General features: G+C 38.4%; 1 protein-coding gene across 5 annotated transcripts in view; it reads left to right on the forward strand.

Annotated features, from left to right (window-relative positions):
- Positions 1-22,572, forward strand: part of NUP98 (nucleoporin 98 and 96 precursor) — a 120,198-nt gene that overhangs the window by 54,504 nt on the left and 43,122 nt on the right. For all 5 annotated transcript variants that reach the window (XM_034995418.1, XM_034995420.1, XM_034995421.1 and 2 more), the window contains 5 exons: positions 530-717; positions 11,303-11,419; positions 12,999-13,297; positions 16,809-16,922; positions 17,760-17,898. In XM_034995418.1, the coding sequence (XP_034851309.1) occupies positions 530-717; positions 11,303-11,419; positions 12,999-13,297; positions 16,809-16,922; positions 17,760-17,898 (857 nt within the window). The remainder of the gene's footprint in view (positions 1-529; positions 718-11,302; positions 11,420-12,998; positions 13,298-16,808; positions 16,923-17,759; positions 17,899-22,572) is intronic.

The following is a 22,572-nucleotide window of genomic DNA, read 5'->3' on the forward strand; positions in this document are numbered from 1 at the left end:
TTGTAAAGAGAAACATAAACTGTGACAGGGTTTTATATGTTAGACATTGTTGTTTCAAGTGGTTATATAATCCCATGTATAATGTTTAGTAGGAAAACAAATGTATAACATCCAGCAGATGTTACAGAAAATAATAAAGGTGCCATCAAAATCAACCTAAAGTCTTATTTTAGTTGTATGTCTCTTCTACTAACTTGTAATTTCCTCAAAAATCAGGGAAAGTGATTTCATTATTTTTATTGCCAGTACTTAGCGTTTGACTCATGGCAACTACCAATGTTTACTAAATACTGAATAAATGCCAGCTAATAACCATTTTTTAAAGAGTGATTTGGATTGCACAGTTGAGTATTCATGGTGCATCTCAGTTTATTTTGAAGTTAAAGATTTTTGGTTTAGTTGAAAAATACACAGAGGTATCTAGTTGGATAAATGGCAAAGACATTTGAATTATGTTAAGATTTTTTTTTAAGGCCAAATAATGCATTTGAGTTAAACTGGAATTTTCCTTGATGCTTTTGTTTTTCAGAGATTGAAACCAACAAATCCAGCAGCCCAGAAGGCTCTCACTACACCTACTCATTATAAACTAACACCCCGCCCTGCCACCAGAGTTCGACCAAAGGCTTTACAAACAACAGGCACAGCCAAGTCACATCTCTTCGATGGGCTGGATGATGATGAGCCATCATTAGCCAATGGAGCATTCATGCCCAAGTGAGTTTATTTTTGTTAACATAAATTAAAAGTAAATATTAATTTAAACTAAGTACAAAATAATATGTATTTACCTAAATGTAGTACAAATGTTGTAAGTTTAGGTTTTTGTTTGCTTAAGGATTTATCTGTTTATCTATTTATTTTAGAGAGAGAAAGAGAGCATGGACATGCTCGAGTAGGGGAAGGGGGTAGAGGGAGAGAATCTTCAAGCAGACTCCCCACTGAGCACGGAGCCCAAACCCCGGAAGCTTGACCCGGGGCTCTGTCCTGTGACCCAGGAGATAGTGACCTGAGCCAAAACCAAGAGTCAGACACTTAACCGGCTGAGCCACCCAGGCGCCCCTGTTTTTAATTTTAAAAATAGAGAATATCACAAATAATAAAAGTGGCCTGATCGTTCTTCAAGGATAACCATGGTTAACATAAAAATATTTTTACTGTTCTACTAATATGCAGGTTTTTTTGTTTTATTTTGAGATTTTAGTGCTTACATAATTTTAAGCAGAAGACACTTTTTTCTTAAAACTTACATTGGCCAAACCAATTCAGAATATCTCTACGTAATTTTATGTGTGGAGCCTGTTTTCCTCTCCCTCTCCCTCCAGCTCACGCTCACTCACTCTCTCAAATAAATAAATAAAATCTTAAAAAAAAAAAATATGTATATATATATATAGTGGGCTGGTACTTCAGAAAAAATGGAAAGTCCAATTTTATACATTTCTTAGCACATAATTGGACTATTTTGAAGTCAGGGACAGTGTATTATTCATGTTTATGTCCCAGTATTTAGGAATTTTTTTGGCACAGAAAGGATTAGGGTGGGAAGGTATACATTTTGCTAATAGTACCACCTCTATCTCCTTCCTGGCTTCCACTTCTGCGTTCTTCCTCTCAACAGTCTTTGCTTAATAGATCAGAACTATTTTAGAGAGTTCGTCTCTCTTTCCTTGATTCTTCACTTGGCTTGCAGGAACCCCATAGCCCCCTGGTTTTCTTCCTACTGTATTGGTTGCTCCTTCTGTCTCCTTTGCTGGTTCCTCTTCTCAGCCTTTTAAAATTGGAATGCCTCTGAGCTTAGTTCTTGATCACATTTTCTTTACTGTCTCCCAGAGTGATTTAATTTAGTTTCATAGCTTTATATGTCATTTATAGTTATTTATAGTCTGATGATTTCTTTTCTTTTTTTTTTTTTTTTTTTTAAAGATTTTATTTATTTATTTGACAGAGAGAGACACAGCGAAAGAGGGAATACAAGCAGGGGGAATGGGAGAGGGAGAAGCAGGCTTCCCGCAGAGTAGGGAGCCCAATGTGGGGCTCGATCCCAGGACCCTGGGATCATGACCTGAGCCAAAGGCAGACGCTTAACGACTGAGCCACCCAGGCGCCCCTAGTCTGATGATTTCTAACCTTTAATCTCCACCCCAGACTTTTCTCCCAAACTCCACAGATTTTTATATCCAGCCCCACCCAACATCTCCACTTGGATGTCTAAAAGACATTTATTTCAAAATCAACATGGCCAACACTGAACTCCTAATCTTCTACCTCAAACCTGTTCCATCCATAGCCTACCCTATCTCAGATAACTGTGTTTCCATCATTCTAGTTGTTCAGGCCAGAAACTTTGGAATCATCCTTAACTTCTTTCATATATCCCACATCTGAAGCATCAGCAAATCTTCTTTGTTGAACCTTCAAAAATTACCTAGTATCTGACCAATTTACCTCTTTCACTGCTACTCACTACCCTGATCCAAGCTTTCATCATCTTTTTCTTTTTTTTCCCCAAGATTTATTTTTAAGTAATCTCTGTACACAATGTGGGGCTTGAATTCAACCCTGAGATCAAGAGTCACATACTCCACCAGTTGAGCCAGCCAGGCATCCCTCAAAGCCATCATCATCTCTTGACTGAATTACTACAATATTCTCCTGATCTTTCCAGCTTTACCCTTACCCCTTTGCATTCTGTCCTAAATATAGCCAGCACAGTGGTCTCTTTGAAGTGTAAGTCATATCATGTCACTTTTCTGTCCAAAACTCTGTGGTGGTTCATATTTTACTCAGAGTAAAAGCCAAATTCCTTACAGTGGTGTGTAAGGTGCTGTAAGATCTGATCTTGTTTGGTAACTTTCTTGTGAAGACGTCTACTACTCTCTGTTGTTTACTCCACTCTAATTTTAGTGCTTCTTTGCCACTGTTAGGACAGGAAAGGCATGCCGTTGCCTTTCAATCTTTGCCATACTTGTTCTCTTTGCCTGAAACACTTCTCCCTGTAAGTCCATATATTAACCCTCACTGTTTACTCACATATCCCCTCAACGAAGACTATTCTGACCCATCTGTTTAAAATTGCACCCATCTTTTCTCTTGTCAGCATTTCCCACATTCTTATCATCTTTCTTTTCTCTTTTTTCCTCATACCTTCTAATATTTATTTTTTTAAATATTTGTTTTTCGTCTGTTTTTTCCCTCTAGAACATAAGCTCTATATAGGTAGGTACCTTTGCTCCATGTTGGGTATAGGGATTATTTAAAAATAAGTCTTGGGGAAAGAAAGAAAAAGAATGCATCTTAGGAGGCATAAAAGGAGCTAAATAAGAGTATAGAATCCCGGTTATAGGATCGAGGGGCTCCCTCCCTATAGGATATGGAGATCATCTAAGCCAGCGGATAAGAGGGGATGGAGATTGTAAAAGTCTTTTGAGTTTATGCTCTCACCTTGTTAGAATCTAGAATTTAATCTTAACTGTATTTAACTATCTAAAGGAAATGGCATATGCCCCTATTCACTTCCTAACCAAGCCTTGGGCTATCACTTTATACTCTGTAAACAGTTGTCATATAATACCACAGAGGGTAAAGGATTCATGAAGGACTTTAGGAGTATGGCTACCCCTAGAAACAGTATTCTGTTTGCTCTGAAAGATGAATTTGGTAGATTGACAGTGTGAGAACCTTATCAGTGCCGTGTCTTTTTCCTTTTGCCTTTTCATACTAGTCAGAGGAAAGTTACTATAGAGCAAGCTAGTATTTTACTTATTCTGAATGGTAAATTTGAAAATATTTGATTCATCTGTTCCTTCCTTCATTCAACAAACATTTATCAAGTAACTACTAAGTCCCAAGTGTGGTAGGCATTACGAATGCAGCTACGAACAAGACACATTCCTCCATTACTGAATTCACAGTCTGTGAGGGGAGAGAGATGTTGACACTAAGCACAAGTGACAGAGAGCAGTGGTAGAGATTGCCACTGTAGGGGAGACTAATAGGAGAATGATGAAGGAAAGCTGCTCTGAGGATGTGTTATTTAAACTGAAGAGGGAGGGCGCCTGGGTGGCTCAGTCGTTAAGCGTCTGCCTTCGGCTCAGGTCATGATCCCAGGGTCCTGGGATCGAGTCCCACATCGGGCTCCCTGCTCGGCAGGAAGCCTGCTTCTCCCTCTCCCACTCCCCTTGCTTGTGTTCCTGCTCTCGCTATCTCTCTCTCTGTAAAATAAATAAAATCTTTTAAAAAAATAAATAAAAATAAACTGAAGAGGGAGGGGCACCTGGCTGGCTCAGTCGGTCAAGCATGTGACTTTTGATCTCAGGGTTGTGAGTTCCGAGCCCCACGTTGAGCATAGAGATTACTTTATTATTTTTTTATTATTATTATTTTAAAGATTTTATTTATTTATTTGACAGAGAGAGACAGCAAGAGCGGAAACACAAGCAGTGGGAGTGGGAGAGGGAGAAGCAGGCTTCCCACTGAGCAGGGAGCCCGATGCGGGGCTCGATCCCAGGACCCTTGGATCCTGACCTGAGCCAAAGGCAGATGCTTAACAACTGAGCCACCCAGGCACCCCGAGCATAGAGATTACTTTAAAAAAATAAAAATAAAAAAGAGGGCTAGGGAGGACTGTTGGGCAGAGGGAATATTTTGCTATGTTTCTGGTTTTAAATATGCCTGTTTTTTTTTTCAAGTGGATATAATGTTATTTTCCAGTATTCCTTTTTTTTTTTTTTTTTTAAGATTTTTATTTATTTATTTGAGAGAGAGAATAAGAGAGAGCACGAGACGGGGGAGGGTCAGAGGGAGAAGCAAACTCCCCGCTGAGCAGGGAGCCCAATGTGGGACTCGATCCCGGGACTCCAGGATCATGACCTGAGCCGAAGGCTGTCGCTTAACCAACTGAGCCACCCAGGCGCCCCTCCAGTATTCTTTTGAATGATTGTTTCAGACACGACTTAACTTGACCAAATGGTATTCTATCATGCATTTACCAAATTAGAGCTCTTTTCCATTTACTTAAAATACTAGAAAATACAAGTCATTGGCGATGGTAGAAAGGAGAGATTTTGGAAGGTTCATAACAAGGAGTATGAGGAAACTTTTCGGTATGATGACTATGTTGTTTTTCTGGTTTGTGATAATGGTTTCACTGGTGATACAGAGGACAGAGCTTATCAAATTGTATAATATAGTATGTGCAGTTTACGTCAGTTATGAACTAGTAAATGTAGCAAGGTTTGTGGGATACAAGTTCAATACATAAAAGTCAATTTTATTCCTATGTACCTTTATAGCTATATTCCTATACGCCAGTTGAGGGCAGTGACATAACTATGGCAAAATACATGAATCTGCTACTTATTTTTACTTATGAAGTATTTCATTGTTGAAATAAATCTAGTCTTTGAAGTCACATAGGTTTGCTTTACCACAATAGTGTTTCTTTTTTTTTTTTTTTTTTAAGATTTTATTTATTTGAAAGAGAGAGAATGAGAGAGAGCGAGTACATGAGAGGGGGGAGGGTCAGAGGGAGAAGCAGACTCCCCGCCGAGCAGGGAGCCCGATGCGGGACTCGATCCAGGGACTCCAGGATCATGACCTGAGCCGAAGGCAGTTGCTTAACCAACTGAGCCACCCAGGCGCCCCACAATAGTGTTTCTATACTTACGTTCTTTGTACCTGTCTAACTTGATATTCCTGATCTGGTCCTCTTCACTTTTGCCTGGCACTATTCTTACGTTTTTTGTTGATTCCTTGTCTTCTAGTTGTAAGTATATTCTTCATGAGAATTTTTTTGTTGGGGGGCAGCAAAGCAAGGTTTGTTGAGCAATTTATTGAGCAATAGCAAAAGTGATGGTACAAAGCTCCTAAGGAGGGAGGGGACCTGAAGGGATTGCCCCTTGTCAAATATTTAATCAATCCCCCACCCTGGTTCCTGTGCTTCAGTCTGCTGGATCTGGTGTTTTTTATGATTGCCAAGTTGTCCCATCTCTGGCAGGTGGAGGCCCTTTTTTTAGGTTTCTCCTAAGTTCTTCCCACACAGGCTCTGAGAGTGTTTGGTAACTTCCTTGCTTGTTAGGATTCACTGTGTAAAATTTTGTTCAGGAGTTTTTTTGCCATTGTGTTCATCACTTAGATTGGCGTGAATGTTCCTTTCTTACCTGGTTTTGGTATAAAGTTTATGCTGACCTTATAAACAAATTAGGGAGTATTTTCTCTTTCTATTTTTCTGGAGTTTATGTAAGATAGGCCCTTTTTTTTGGTTTTTGTTTTCAATAAATGTAGGGTACCAGTGAAGACATAGGGTCCTGAAGTCATATTTATTAGTAAGGTTTGTTCTTGGTTTTGGGTTTTCTTTTAATTATTAATTTATATGAAAGTTATAGGGCTATTAAGCTTTTAATTTTTTGCATTAACTTTTGGCAAGTTATATTTTTATATTGTTCAACTAACTAAAATTTTGAATTTATTGGAATAAAGTTGTTAAAAAGTATCCTTATGGGAGCCTGGGTGGCTCAGTCGTTAAGCGTCTGCCTTCAGCTCAGGTCATGATCCCAGGGTCCTGGGATCAAGTCCCACATCGGGCTCCCTGCTCGGCAGGAAGCCTGCTTCTCCCTCTCCCACTCCCCCTGCTTGTGTTCCTGCTCTCACTATGTCTCTCTCTCTCAAATAAATAAATAAAATCTTAAAAAAAAAAAAATATCCTTACTGTCTTTTTCATTTCAGTAGAATCTGTGGAGTTATCCGCATTTTCATTTCTGACAAGGGTTTTTTTTATGCCTTCTCTTTTTCTCATGGTGATTTCAAAGAACTAACATTTGGCTTTTATTGATGCTCCCATTTCTGATTGTTTTCTGTTTTATTCATTTTTAATTTTATTTATATTTTCACCAACATTTCATTTCATTTTGTCTTTAGTTCCTTCCTTTCCCCCTCCCTTTTTTTGGTATTTAATTTTTTGTCCTTTTTCTAAGTGGATACGTAGCTCTTTGATTTTCAGCTTTCCTTCTTCCCAGATATATGCATTTAAAGATAAAAATTTTCCTTTAGTTCAGCTGTATTTGTATTCTCTAAGTTTTGATATGGAGTACTCTTACCATTCAGATAATGATTATACATGCTAATAAAATTCTTTCTGATTTTTATGGCCAGGGGTGTTGAGCCTTGGGTTATATACGAGTGTAAATTCCTAACAGGAGATTTTTTTTTTTTTTTTTTTAAGATTTGATTTATTTATTTGAGAGAGAGAATGAGAGAGATCATGAGAAGGGGAAGGATCAGAGGGAGAAGCAGACTCCCTGCTGAGCAGGGAGCCTGATGTAGGACTCGATCCCGGGACTCCAGGATCATGACCTGAGCCGGAGGCAGTTGCTTAACCAACTGAGCCACCCAGGCGCCCCTTAACACGAGATTTTTAAGTGATCATTTTGTTAATTTCTAGCTTATGTGCAAAAACGGTATTCCAGGTGATTTTGAGTCTTTGGAATTTGTGGCTTGCTTTAATGGTCCAACATATGGCTAGTTTTCATAAATACTCCATTTGCACTTGAAAAGAATATGTATTTTATAGTTGTTGGGTATGGTGATCTTGAATTAGACCAAACTTGCTAATCATTTAGGTCTTTTATATTCATACTGATTTTTTCCCCTTTTTTTGTTTGAATATTTTGGTTACTTTATTTCCTTAAATTCTAATATCATAAAAAATGAACACATTTACAGTTTTCGTAAATTTATCCATTTTTAAAAAAGATTTTACTTATTTATTTGAGAGAGAGCATGAGAGGGGGGAGGGTCAGAGGGAGAAGCAGACTCCCTGCTGAGCTGGGAGCCTGACTCCAGGCTTGATCCTGGGACTCTGGGATCATGACCTGAGCTGAAGGCAGATGCTTAACCAACAGCTCAAGGCGCCCCTTATTTTAACCATTTTAATATTTAACAGCCTTTACAAATGTGTGTCTGAATCACTTGTATTTTACTTAAGGTTTTTTAAAAATTACTAATTCTTATTGTGGTAAAATGCATATAAAAATGGTTAAAGTTGGGGCGCCTGGGTGGCTCAGTCGTTAAGCGTCTGCCTTCGGCTCGGGTCATGATCCCAGGGTCCTGGGATCGAGCCCTGCATCGGGCTCCCTGCTCCACGGGAAGCCTGCTTCTCCCTCTCCCACTCCCCCTGTTTGTGTTCCCTCTCTGGCTTTCTCGCTCTCTGTCAAATAAATAAAATCTTAAAAAAAAAAAAAAAAAACCATGGTTAAAGTGATCAATTTTATGTTAAAAATGCACATGCAGGGTGCCTGGGTGGCTCAGTCGTTAAGCGTCTGCCTTCAGCTCAGGTCATGATCCCAGGGTCCTGGGATCGAGTCCCACATTGGGCTCCCTGCTTGGCAGGAAACCTGCTTTTCCCTCTCCCACTCCCCCAGCCCCTGCTTGTATTCCTGCTCTCGCTATCTCTCTCTCTGTCAAATAAATAAATAAAATCTTTAAAAAAAAAAATGCACATGCAATAATTCTGTTTTCTCCTTCCAGTCCCCGTTAACCTCTTTATTACTTTCTGTCTGCATGAATTTGTCTATTTTAGAGAATACAAGGGAAGTCATACAGTATTTATTCCATTCATGTCTGGATCTTTTACTTGGCATAATGTTCTTAATATTTATGATGTTGTAGCATGTGTCAAAACTTTATTTCTTGGGGCACCTGGATGGCTCAGTTGGTTAAGCATCTGTCTGCCTTTGGCTCAGGTCATGAACCCGGGATCCTGGGATTGAGCCCTGCGTCAGGCTCCCTGCTCAGCAGGGAGTCAGCTTCTCCCTCTCCCTTTGCCCCTCCCCTGCTGGTGCTCTCTCAAACACGCTCTTCTCTCTCTCTCAAATAAATAAAATATTTTTTAAAACTTCATTTCTTTTTAAGGCTGAATAATATTCCATTCTTTGGATATACCACATTTTGTTTATCCATTCATCTGTTGATGGACATTTGGGTTGTTTCCATCTTTTAGCTCTGTGAATAGTGCTGTTATGAACATTGGCGTACAAATATCTGTTTGACTCCCCGTTTTCAGTTATTTTGAGTATATATTTAGAATTGGAATTGTTTGGTCATACATTAATTCTATATTTAACTTTTTGAGGAGCTATCAACTGTTTTCTACAACATCTGCACCATTTTACATTCCCAACAGCAATGCAGGTTTCCATTTTCTCCCATTTTCTTGTCAGCACTTAGTATTATCTCTTTTGTTTATTATAGCCATCCTAGTGAGTGTGAAGTGGTATTTCATGCTTATAATTTGCATTACCTTTATGACTAATAATGTTCAATATCTTACCATTTGCTTATTGGCCATTTATCTTTGAAGAAATACCTTGTCTTGTTTTGTGTCTTTTTAAAAAATTACTTTATTTTAGTTACTATATTTTCAAAATTGTTTATGGCAGTAATTAGAGTTCAAAGATGATGATACTGACTTTCAGAGATTTTTTTTTTCTTTTTATATTTTATTTATTTGAGAGAGAGAGAGAGCATGAGCTGGGGTGAGGGGCAGAGAGAGAGAGAGAGAAGCAGATTCCCCTCTGAGCAGGGAGCCCGACGCGGGGCTCAATCCCAGCACCCTAGGATCATGACCTGAGCCGAAGGCAGACACTTAACTGACTGTGAGCCACTCAGGCATCCCTGACTTTCAGAGAATTTTTGCTTTTTTATGATAGGTGCTTATTGAGATGAGTGAAGGTTGAACTTGTGATTTTATGTTTTTTACTTTTAGTTCTCTCTTAACTCCTGGGGTAGGGATTTTCCAGGTCCCAACACAGAACAAGCACCATTCACTCTTGCCCCCAACCTCTTGGTGGCTCTAGACTCCAGTCTCTGTCTCTCTAGTCCTTTAAGACTGTCAAACAGACCATCTGCCTTTTAACCTTCCTCTTGGAATCAGAAAAGGTGCCAGGAAAAAAGCAACCCTAAATAACAGACACCTTGCTGTGCTAATGGCCCTGAGTGCTGGCTCGGTCCTTTTTTACTATCTTGTTGGCTCTTGACACCTAAGAGAGCTCTGGGTTTTCTAGTTATCCTCTCTGGCGTCACCCAGGTTGTCATTTAATAGGAAGGCAAGTTTTAATTTTCATGGAAATAACAATTCTTTATTGTCAAGTGCTTATTTCATTGGCTTATTTAATATATATTTATGTCATTATAATAAGTATAACTAGCATACATGCGTTTGGAACAAATGCTATTGATGATTGTTAACCATATAACTCAGTTGTTGAGATTAGAAATAAACAAGAGTGGTCTGCTACTTGTAGTTTGTTTTTTTAATTATTTTTTTAACAATTTATTTGAGAGAGAGAGAGCACATGTGCAGGAGGGAGGGGCAGAGGGAGAGGGAGTCCCAAGTGGACTCAAGACCCTGAGATAACGACCCAAGCTGAAACCAAGAGTCAGACACTTAACCGACTTCGTCATCTAGGTGCCTCATGTAGTTTGTTTGTTTGTTTGTTTTTTTAAGATTTTATTTATTTATTTGACAGAGAGAGAAATGGAGTGGGGTGGGGGGCAAAGGGAGAGGGAGAAGCAGACTCCCAGTTGAGCAGAGAGCCTCATGCTGGGCTCAGTCCCAGGATCCTGGGATCATAACCTGAGCCGAAGGTGGATGCTTAACTGACTGAGCCACCCAGGCACCCCAATCCAGCAAGTTTTTAAGTGGAGGTTGAATAAGAGATCTCCTCTACGAAGCTTATATATGATAGAGGTTCTTGCCTTAAGTAAACCTACTGTATGTACACCTGAAATTTGCATCATTGGATGTCAGGGTTTTTCTCCTTTTTCTTTCTCATCATCTTTAAAAAAGAAATCTTAATCAGCAAATGCCTCTTTCCTATTTTCTTCAAGGCAGCACGCCAGGTTCTGTGAGGAGACAGTCATGAATCCTGTCAAGAAAGGAAGAAAATGTTTAAAGAAGAAGAAGTTATTTAGAGTAGTAACTGAAATATAAGACATAGTATGATGGGTTAACTAAGTGTCTGGGTAGAATGCTCAGGGTTCAGAGGAGAAGGACTTTTCAAGGAGATTTCCCACTTTGTTTTGAATGTACTTAGCTTATTCTTCCAAACACCAGAGAGTAATATATTTGAGACCTTATATTCTGGTTATGTATTAAACATTGTGAGTTGAACTTGTTAGGTCATTTTTAGATATGTAAGGGCTGAACAAGAATGCTCTTTTCGACTAGTTTTTAAGATAATGTTAGTTATGTAATTATGTGTGCCTGAGGTTTTTTTGTTTTCCCCTTTTGGTCTCTTTATAGGAAGAGCATTAAGAAGTTGGTTTTGAAAAACCTTAACAATAGCAATCTCTTCTCTCCTGTTAATCGTGATTCAGAAGATCTAGCTTCACCATCTGATTATCCAGAAAATGGGGAGAGGTAAACCGAATTTTGTTTTGGGTTGTTTCTAGTAGAGCACCCTGTTCTCATTTTGAAGAGATTCTGAGCTTGGAATTTATTCATTCTGTGAAAATTTATGAAGTTTGGTGAATGTGGCATGGTATTACAGATATGAGCACCTAGAAATTGATCATGTTTTTGCTTTTTGAGTATTTTAGACCTTAAAATTATTGGAGATCTTCTGATTCAGTTCTACGTAATTATTTTGATATCCATGTGTCATTTTGGACAGGGTTCTCATACATTTGACACCCCTTTCCCCCCTTTAAAATAAGGGATGTCTTATTTGTGATAATTATCAAAGTGATGCATAGTCATTGTAACTACACCAAAAAAATAAGTATATAAGTGTATAAAGGAGGAAGTAGAAATATACACAATAATCCTTAATAGTTTGATGTATATTCTTACAGTTTAGAAATTTATTTATATAGATACATTGTAGAGACTAGGCATGACTGATAGAATATTTTTAGCCTGCTTATTTCCACTTATTTTATTATAAATGCCTTTCTATATCTATGAATATATTTGCCTCTTTTTAAATTTTTATTTTTTTAAGATTTTATTTATTTATTTGACAGAGAGAGACACAGTGAGAGAGGGAACACAAGCAGGGGGAGTGGGAGAGGGAGAAGCAGGCTTTCCGTGGAGCAGGAAGCCTGATGTGGGGCTCGATCCCAGGACCCTGGGATCATGACCTGAGCCGAAGGCAGACACTTAATGACTGAGCTACCCAGGCGCCCCTCTGCCTTCTCTTTTTTTAATGACTTTAATAGCCATCTTGGTGAATATATGATAATCAGTTCCCCATTGGAGGACATTTAGATTATTTTGGTAAACTTTTTTTTTTTTTAAGATTTTATTTATTTATTTGACAGAGACAGACACAGTGAGAGAGGGAGCACAAGCAGGGGGAGTGGGAGAGGGAGAAGCAGGCCTCCTGCTGAGCAGGGAGCCCAGTGCGGCGCTCGACCCCAGGACCCTGGGATCATGACCTGAGCTGAAGGCAGATGCTTAACGACAGAGCCACCCAGGAGCCCCTATTTTGGTATTCTTATATTCAAAATAATGCCTCAGTGAAAAATTCTATATACATCCTTGCACTCCTGGGTTTTTTTTTTTCTTCCTTGGATAAAATTCTAAGTTGATGTTTCCTTAATGAAGCATAATACCTTGCTGATGATCATACTAAAAACCTAAAATTTTTAGTTTGAAATTCACCACTCTTTGTCCTTATATAGTAGAATGCCTTTTTTCTTTTTCTTTTTTTTTTTTTAACTAATATTTGGGATGCTCAGATTCATTCATTCATGAAAGTAGATCAGTTGTAATCTTATCGTGAAAATAGGTCGTGTAATCTACAGCCAGATTTCCTGTGTTAAAATCCCAACTCTAGCACTTAGAGTTTTTTAATTTGGGCAAGTTATTTTATTTTCTCTGTCAGTTTAAATAAATTTTTAATATGTAGAATTACTCAGTAAAGGTTTAGTGAGGGTTGGCTGTTATCATTGTTATAAAGGGCTAAGATACCATTTGTTTCTTTTCTACTTTTCAGATTCAGTTTCCTGAGCAAACCTGTTGATGAGAACCATCAGCAGGATGGAGATGATGATTCTCTTGTGTCACGTTTTTATACTAACCCTATTGCCAAACCCATTCCTCAAACCCCGGAGAGTGCTGGAAATAAACACAACAGCAGCAGCAGTGTGGATGATACCATTGTTGCATTAAACATGCGTGCTGCTTTGCGAAATGGGCTGGAAGGAAGCAGTGAAGAGACCTCTTTTCATGAGGAGTCACTGCAGGATGACCGAGAAGAAATAGAAAATAATACTTACCATATGCATCCAGCAGGTTAGATACAAATTGATACATGGGTAATGTTTTACCAGTCATTTGAGACCTTACTTTTCACAGATTTTCAATTTACTGGAAGTCAGCTACCTGAACTTTTAATTAAATGTCTTTATTACATTTTATAGACGTTAATGTTTAAACACTTTTCACTTATTTTTTTTTTTTTTAAGATTTTATTTATTTCTTTGACAGAGAGAGCACAAGCAGGGGGAGAGGGAGAAGCAGGCTCCCCGCTGAGCAGAGAGCCCAACACAGGGCTCGATCGCAGGACCCTGGGATCATGACCTGAGCTGAATGCAGATACTTAACCAACTGAGCCACCCAGGCGCCCCTGTTTTGTTTGATTCTTATTAATTCACTTACTTTTTGTACCTTTGGAGTAGTTAAAATTCATGTCGTTAATTATCCAGGTATAGTTTAAAGATCCCAAATTTTATAGCCAGAGACTATCTTCATACTTTTCCTGGCTTTATAAACTCAGATTGCTTATTAGGTGTTTTTTTTTCCTAAAGATATTTATTTGACAGTGAGGTAGAGACCACATGTAGGCAGAGCGGCAGGGAGAGGGGAGAAGCAAGCTTCCTGCTGAGCAGAGAGCCCGACGTGGGACTCGATCCCAGGACCCTGGGATCACGACCTGAGCCAAAGGCAGCCACTTAACCGACCGAGCCACCCAGGCGCCCCACTTGTTAGTTTTTTAATTAAAATAATAGTGATAGGGGCGCCTGGGTGGCTCAGTTGGTGAAGCGACTGCCTTCGGCTCAGGTGATGATCTGGAGTCTCAGGATCGAGTCCCCGCATCGGGCTCCCTGCTCGGCAGGGAGTCTGCTTCTCCCTCTGACCCTCCCCCCTCTCATGCTCGCTCTCTCTCATTCTCTCTCTCAAATAAAAAAATAAAAATAAATAAAAAATAAATAAAATAAAATAATAGTGATAGTTATCATATAAAACTTTTGAGGTTGAATTAGATTAGTATAGAAACCATAATGCCTGAAATGTATTGGCATTCAAATGGTATAGGTGCTGTGGTTAATTATTATCACCTCAGTTCTGTGCTTCCCCCTCCCCCCAGCAGTGAACTGATTGATCATTTTTCCCCCAATGAATCCGTGAAACAAATAATACAAACTATAAGATTATAGTGTCTCTATTGGTTACTTAAATTAAGCTTGCCTTTTTTCCTACTTTATTTTTTTAAAAGATTTTATTTATTTATTTGACAGAGAGACAGTGAGAGAGGGAACACAAGCAAGGGGAGTGGGAGAGGGAGAAGCAGGCTTCCTGCTGAGCAGGGAGCCCGATGCAGGGCTCGGTCCCAAGACCCTGGGATCATGACCTGAGCTGAAGGCAGACGCTTAATGGCTGAGCCACCCACATGCCCCTAAAGACTTTATTTTTAAGTAATCTCTGCATTCAGCTTGGGGCTCAAACTTACAACCCAATATCAAGAGTCACATGCTCCACTGACTGAGCCAGCCGGGCACCCAGCTTGCCATTTTTTCTGTGTTGACATAACATCACATTTGGGCTTTGATGAACGTAATCTCATTCCTTTTTTTTACTGAGATACAATTTATATGTAGTGAAGTAAACAGATCTTAAGTGTTTATTTCAATGAATTTTGACATACATACTTGGTATATATAATGGAAAGTGGAAAGTTTTTTCATGTCCCCATCCCCAGAAGTCAACTACAGTCTAGTTTCTTTCACATAGACTAGTTTTGCTTATTCTTGAACTTTCTATAAATGGAATCATACTGTCTCTACTCTTTTTCACTCTACATTTTTGAGATTCTATCCATGATATATCAACAGTTCATTCTTTTTTATTGCTGAGTGATATTACATTATTATATATATGCTACACTTGGTTTATCTATTCTCTGTTAGTGAACATTTGGATTGTTTTATAGTTACTCTTGAAGTGTCTGTGAAATTTTTCTGCATCTAATTATCTTATTGCCTTCATATAGATCTTCCTGTCACTTGGTGCCCTGAGGAAACAACTCTATATTTTCACATTAAGAATCCAAGTATCTATATATGTGTATATCTGCATGAAATTATTTTGATACTACATCTGTTTTTCAAATACCCAGTCTAGACTTTTTTATTCTTATTTTTCTCATTGACCTTGTTTGTCACCTTACAATTTAAAATTCCCTTCCTGGGGGGCGCCTGGGTGGCTCAGTTGGTTAAGCGGCTGTCTTCGGCTCAGGTCATGATCCTGGAGTCCCGGGATTGAGTCCCACATTGGGCTCCCTGCTCAGCGGGTAGTCTGCTTCTCCCTCTGACCCTCCCCCCTCTCATGTGCTCTCTCTCTCTCACACAAATAAATAAATAAAATCTTTTTTTGTTTTTTAAAGATTTTATTTATTTATTTGACAGAGAGAGACACAGCGAGAGAGGGAACACAAGCAGGGGGAGTGGGAGAGGGAGAAGCAGGCTCCCCGCAGAGCAGGGAGCCCGATGCGGGACTCGATCCCAGGACCCTGGGATCATGACCTGAGCTGAAGGCAGTCGCTTAACCAACTGAGCCACCCAGGTGCCCTAAATAAAATCTTTAAAAAAAAAAAAAAAATTCCCTTCCTGGGGCACCTGGGTGGCTTAGCCAGTTAAGTGTCCAGCTCTTGATTTCAGCTCAGGTTATGATCTCAAGGTCGTGGGATCGAGCCCTGTGTCAGGGTCTGTGCTCAGTGAGGAGTCTGCTTGGGATTCTCTCTCTACCTTGGTGCTCCCTCCCTCCTAAATACATGCTGGCTCTCTCTCTCTCTCTAAGTAAATTTTTTTTTTTTTTAATACTGAGTTTGGAGTTATAGTTCTGCCTCTACCGCTGAGTCAAGGCAGGTTTTTTCCACATTGGGTTTTTTTGGAATAAAAGAAAAATGGATTAAATAGGCTTTTCTCAGAATTCTTCATATGGAATGCCTTTCATAGTGCAGTATGTTTATGAGTGCCATATGAAAACATTCTGTGATTAATTAAGTATGGAAAACACTGGGTTAAGGCTTGATTATTAGATTTAATTATTTTTCAAGTTCTCAGAGCCTGTAACATACTATCATGTTCATGTTTCCCCAAACTTACTTGACTAGGAACCTTTTTCTAAAAAGCACAGTTTCTCCTAGGAATAGTGTTTCTCAGAAAACCAGTTTGGTGGGCTCAGTTGGTTAAGTGTCTGCCTTTGGCCCAGGTCATGATCTCAGGGTCCTGGGATCGAGCCCTGTGTCTGGCTCCCTGCTTAGGAGGGAGTTGTCTCCTCCCTCTCCCTCTGCCCCCTTCTACCCTGCTCATGTGCTCTCTCTCAAATAAATAAAATCTTAAATAATAGTTTGTAAAGATGCTTTTATTCCTATATATTTTCTCTTAATAATTTAGTTATGGATTATTTCAGATTATTTTAAAAATTATTCTTTTTAAAATGGAAAAAGTAAAATAAATACGAAAATTCATCTACGTAAGGACAATTACAATTAATATTATATTTTCTGTTTCTTTTGTCATAGGTATTGTTCTCACTAAGGTTGGTTACTATACTATTCCATCTATGGATGACCTTGCTAAAATTACCAATGAAAAAGGAGAGTGCATTGTCTCTGACTTCACTATTGGTCGTAAAGGTGAGTATGAGCTTAGGAGTTTGTAGTATTTAAGCCAAAGATCTGCATCTTATTTTTGTAATTAAGTGAAAGAAGTTCTTGATAGCTGAATCCATTTTTTTCCTTTTTGGACCCACCTTGACCTGCATAGAAGACCCTTTGATTGACAAGTAACAAAAGACTAGAACCATATAACATTCTTTGGTAACTATTTGGCTCATTGCAGCTTTCTGCAGTTAAAGAAAATACTATAAACAGCAAGAAAATACTAAGTGAGAAAACTGAGTAATAAGAGATGAATAATATTTAGATTCAGCTTCATATTATTAATAATTTAATACAGATGCAGTTTTCTTGGGGAAAAAAAAATCTTACCTTGCTATATTGTATTTTAGAGAGGGCTCTCCAGCATTTTAGCTCATTCTCCAAGCTAGGTACTAAGTAAGGGTTGTTTATGTAGCAGTAGTACAGATACTTGGAAGAGATTTAAGAAAACTGTTTTGAAGATAAGTGCAGTAGAAATGTAGATATTAAACAAGATAACTGGCTTTGATGTCATCCTGTGATACATATTATGGACGAAATAACCCATTGATGGTATTGCTGGGTGATTTGATTAATGTTTAGGGCAGCCTGGCTGGCTCCTTGGTGGGACATGTAACTCTTGATTTTGGGATTGTGAGTTCGAGCCCCATGTTCAATGTGTAGTGATCACTTAAAAATGAAATCTTTAAAACAATTAAAAAATATTGATTAATGTTTTAAGTTTTTTTAATTATTATTTAGTCACTGGAAAATAAAATAGATTATTTGCCCTCTGTACAGGATGAGTTTTTAACTATTTGCTTTGACTTACAGGTTATGGTTCAATCTATTTTGAAGGAGATGTGAATTTGACAAATCTAAATTTGGATGATATTGTGCATATTCGAAGGAAAGAAGTGATTGTCTACTTAGATGATAACCAGAAACCACCTGTGGGTGAAGGTCTAAATAGGTATGTATTTATTTACATATTTAGAAATTAGGGCGCCTGGGTGGCTCAGTTGGTTAAGCGACTGCCTTCGGCTCAGGTCATGATCCTGGAGTCCTGGCATCGAGTCCCGCATCGGGCTCCCTGCTCGGCAGGGAGTCTGCTTCTCCCTCTCCCACTCCCCGTTTGTGTTCCCTCTCTCGCTGTGTCTTTCTCTGTCAAATAAATAAATAAAATAATAAAATCTTTTAAAAAAAAAAATTAATCTGCTAAATCACAGAATTCTTCTCACATTATATACATTTTTCTGCAACTTGTTTTTTTGACTTACTGTACAGTACGTGATTATTGTTGCTCTAATTTGAAAGTATAAATGATAAATGCTACACTAGGACTTTTTTGACTCCTTTTCCCTAATATTATCAGGTCCAACTGTTACTTTCCAAAAATGTACTTTAATAGTACCTTTTTTCTCTTGTGTCTGCTGTGACCATTTTTAATTCTTTCTCTATATTTTAGTTTGAGAAACTAGCTTCTGGGGGCGCCTGAGTGGCTCAGTCGTTAAGCGTCTGCCTTCAGTGATCCCAGGGTCCTCAGGCTCCCTGCTCTGCGGGAGGCCTGCTTCTCCCTCTCACATTCCCCCTGCTTGTGTTCCTTCTCGCTCTGTCAAATAAATAAATAAAATCTTAAAAAAAAAAACTAGCTCCTAATACTTCTTTGGACAGATGAAAGGGCCATAGTTAAAGTAATTTATGTTCACAACCTACCAAGATTGAATCATGAAAAAATAGAAATTCAGAATAGCCCTATAATAAGGAAATTGAATTATAATAAACCGCCCCCAACCAAAAGCCTTTGACCAGATGACTTCAGTGGTAAATTCTACCAAACATTTATAGAATTAATGTCAGTTCTTAAACTCTTTCAAAAAACTGGAAAGGAAGGGAACACTTTCTAACTATAAGGCAAGCATTACCCTGACTCCAAAGCTAGAAAAAGAAACTACAAGAAAATAAAACTATAGACCAATATCCTTGGTGAATACTGATGTAAATATCTTCAAAATACATTTGATCCTCAAACCACAAAGGTTTGAACTGTGTGGTCCACATAAATGGGTTTTTTACAGTATGATACTATAAGTGTATTTCCTTAGAATTTTCTTAACATTTTCTTTTTTTCTAGATTACTATATTGTAAATACAGTATATAATACATTCAACTATATAATACATTCAACATACCACTATGAGTTAGTTGACTTATGTTATCAGTAAGGCTTCCAGTCAACAGTAGGCTATTAGTAGTTAAGTTTTGTGGGAGTCCAAGGTACAGAGATATTCAGCTGCACAGGGGTTGGTTCCCCTAACCCCTGTGTTGTTCAAAGGCCAACTGTATTAGCAAACAGACTTCAACAGTACATTGAAAGGATTATACACCATGGCCAAGTATTACTTATTCCAGGAACACAAGGATGATTTAATATATGAAAATTGATAAGTGTAATACATCACATTTATAGAATTAAAGACGAAAATCACCTGTCATCTCAACTGATGCAGAAAAGCATTTGCCAAAATACAGCACCCTTTCTAGAGATAGAAGGAAACTACCTCAGGGTGCCTGATTGGCTCAGTCAGTAGAGTGCATGACTCTTGATCTCATGGTTGTAAATTCAAGCCCCACATGTTGGGTGTGGAGATTACTTAAAAATAATAATAAAATAAAAAGAAGGAAACTACCTCAACTTAATAGGGCCATATTTTCAAAAGAATGTCAGACTCAGTGGTGAAAGAATGAACGCTTTTCCTCTAAGATCAGGAATAAGACAAGGATGCCCACTTGGCCACTTTTATTCAGTATAATACTAGAAGCACTAGTCAGAGCAATTAAGCAAGGAAAAGAAATAAAAGGCATCATTCAGATTGGAATGGAAGAAGTAAAATATCTCTGTTCAGAGATGAAATGATCTTGTGCAGAAAACCTAAAGATTTCACTGAAAACAGTTATAAATTCAGCAAGGTAGCAGGATACAAAATCAACACACACAATCAGTGGGTTTTTATATACTAACAATGAGCAATCTGAAAGGGAAGTTAAAAAAAATTCCATTTTCAATAGCATCAGAAAGAATAAAATACTTAGGAATAAATTCAGCCGGGTAGGCAATAGCTGGAAGAAGTGAAAAAAGACAAATATATGGAAAGTTATCCCATGTTCATGGATTGGAAGACTTTAAATTACTAAAATGTCCATACTACCCAAAACAATCTACAGATTTAATGTAATCCCTATCACGATGCAATCTGCATTTTTTTGCAGAAATAGAAAAATCCATCCAGAATCTCAAGGGACCTCACATACATAGTTAAATGATTTTTGACAAGGCTATCAAGACCATACAATGGGGGAGAGGATAATCTCTTTATCAAATGATTCTGGGGAAACCTTGATATCCAGGTAGAGAAGAATGAAGTTGTATTATGTTATAGAACAATGAACTCAAAATGGACCAAGCACTAAACATAACACCTAAAACTTACAAAATTCTTAGAATAAAACATAGGGAGGGGAAGGTTCATGACATTAGAGATGTCATGAATTACAATGTAATTTTAGTTTCAGGTGTACAGTATAGTGATGCATCACTTCATACATCACTCAGTGTTCATCACAAGTGCATTCCTTAATCACTATCACCTATTTCACCCATCCCCCGACCCACCTCCCTTCTGGTAACCATCAGTTTGTCCTCTTCAGTTAAGAGTCTGTTTCTTGGTTTTCCCCTTCCCACCACCCCCCTTTGCTTGTTTGGTTTCTTAAATTCCACATATGAGTGAAATCATACAGTATTTGTCTTTCTCTGACTGACTGATATTGCTTAGCAGTATACTCTCTAGCTCCATCCATATCATTGCAAATGGTAGGATTTCATTTCTTTTTCTTTTTCTTTCTTTTTTTTTTTTTAAGATTTTATTCATTTATTTGACAGAGAGAGAGATAGCGAGAGCAGTAACACAAGCAGGGGGAATGGGAGAGGGAGAAGCAGGCTTCCCGCCGAGCAGGGAGCCCGATGTGGGACTCGATCCCAGGACCCCGGGATCATGACCTGAGCCGAAGGCAGACGCTTAACGACTGAGCCACCCAGGCGCCCGATTTCATTCTTTTTTATGGCTGAGTAATAATCCATAGTGTATGGGTGTGTACACCACATCATCTTTATCCATTCATCAATCAGTGGATGCTTGGGCAGTTTTCATAATTTGATTATTGTAGATAATGCTGCTGTAAACATTGGGGTCCATGTATCCCTTTGAATTAGTATTTTTGTATTCTTTGGGTAAATACCTAGTATTGTGATTGCTGAATCATAGGGTAGTTCTGTTTTTAACTTTGAGAAACCTCTGCTGTTTTCCATAGTGGCTGCACCAGTTTGCATTCCCACCAACAGTGCATGAGGTTTCCATTTTCTCCACATCCTCGCCAATACCTGTTGTTTCTTGTGTTGTTGATTTTAGCCATATTCTGACAGGTATAAGGTGATACCTCATTGTAGTTTTGATTTGCATTTCCCTGATGATCAGTGATGTTGAGCATCTTTTCACATGTCTGTTAGCCATTTGTATGTCTTCTCTGGAAAAATGTCTATTCATGTCTTCTGCCCATTCCCTAACTGGATTATTTGTTTTGGGGGGTATTAGTAAGTTCTTTATAGATTTTCGGGATGCTAACCCCTGATCAGATAGAACTTTTGCAAATACCTTCTCCCATTCCATAGGTTGCCTTTAGTTTTGTTGATTGTTTCCTTTGTTGTGGAGAAGCTTTTTATTTTGATGTAGTCCCAATAGTTTATTTTTTATTTTGTTTCTCTTGTGTCTGGAGACATATCTAGAAAGAAGTTGCTACAGCTAATGTCAAAGAAGTTACTGCCTGTGTTCTCTTCTAGGATTTTTATGGTTTCAGTTCTCACATTTAGTTCTTTATTCTGAATTTATTTTTGTGTATGGTGTAAGTGGTCCAGTTTCATTCTTTTCCATGTAGCTATGCAGTTTTCCCAACACCATTTGTTGAAGAGACATTCTTTTTCCCATGTCATTATATTTTGATGAGGATTTCCTGGATGCAGCACTAAAAGCATAGGCAACAGTAGTAAAAGTGAACAAATTAGAGTACGTTAAAATCTAAGACATCTAAGAACACAGAATGAAAAGCCAGCCTACAGAATGGGAGAAAATATTTACAAATCATATTTCTGATAATGGGGTTAATGAAGAACTGCAGCTCAACAACAAAAATACAAAAAACCCAATTAAAAATGGGCAAAGGACTTCAGTACACATTTCTCCAGAGATAATATGCAGATGGCCAACAAGCAGATGAAAAGACAATCGTGGCACCTGGGTGGCTCAGTCATTTAAGTGGCCAACTCTTTGTTTTGGCTCAGGTCATGATCAGGATCCCTGGGATCAAGCCCCCAGCTGTCTCCGCACTAAGCAGGAAGTCTGCTTGTGATAGTCTCTCTCCCATTGTCCCTCCCCTCGCTGGTGCTCGTTCTCTCTTTCTCTTTCTCTCTCAAGTAAATCTTCAAAAAGAGAGAGAGAGAAAAGATACTCAACATCACTAATAATTAGGGAAATGCAAATCAAAACCACAGTGAGCTATCACACCCATTAGAATGGTTACTGAATTTCAAAAAGG

This window comes from Mirounga leonina, unplaced genomic scaffold, assembly GCF_011800145.1.
Source record: "Mirounga leonina isolate KUSES-001 unplaced genomic scaffold, KU_Mleo_1.0 Mir_92, whole genome shotgun sequence".
In the NCBI taxonomy this organism is placed as follows: domain Eukaryota; kingdom Metazoa; phylum Chordata; class Mammalia; order Carnivora; family Phocidae; genus Mirounga; species Mirounga leonina.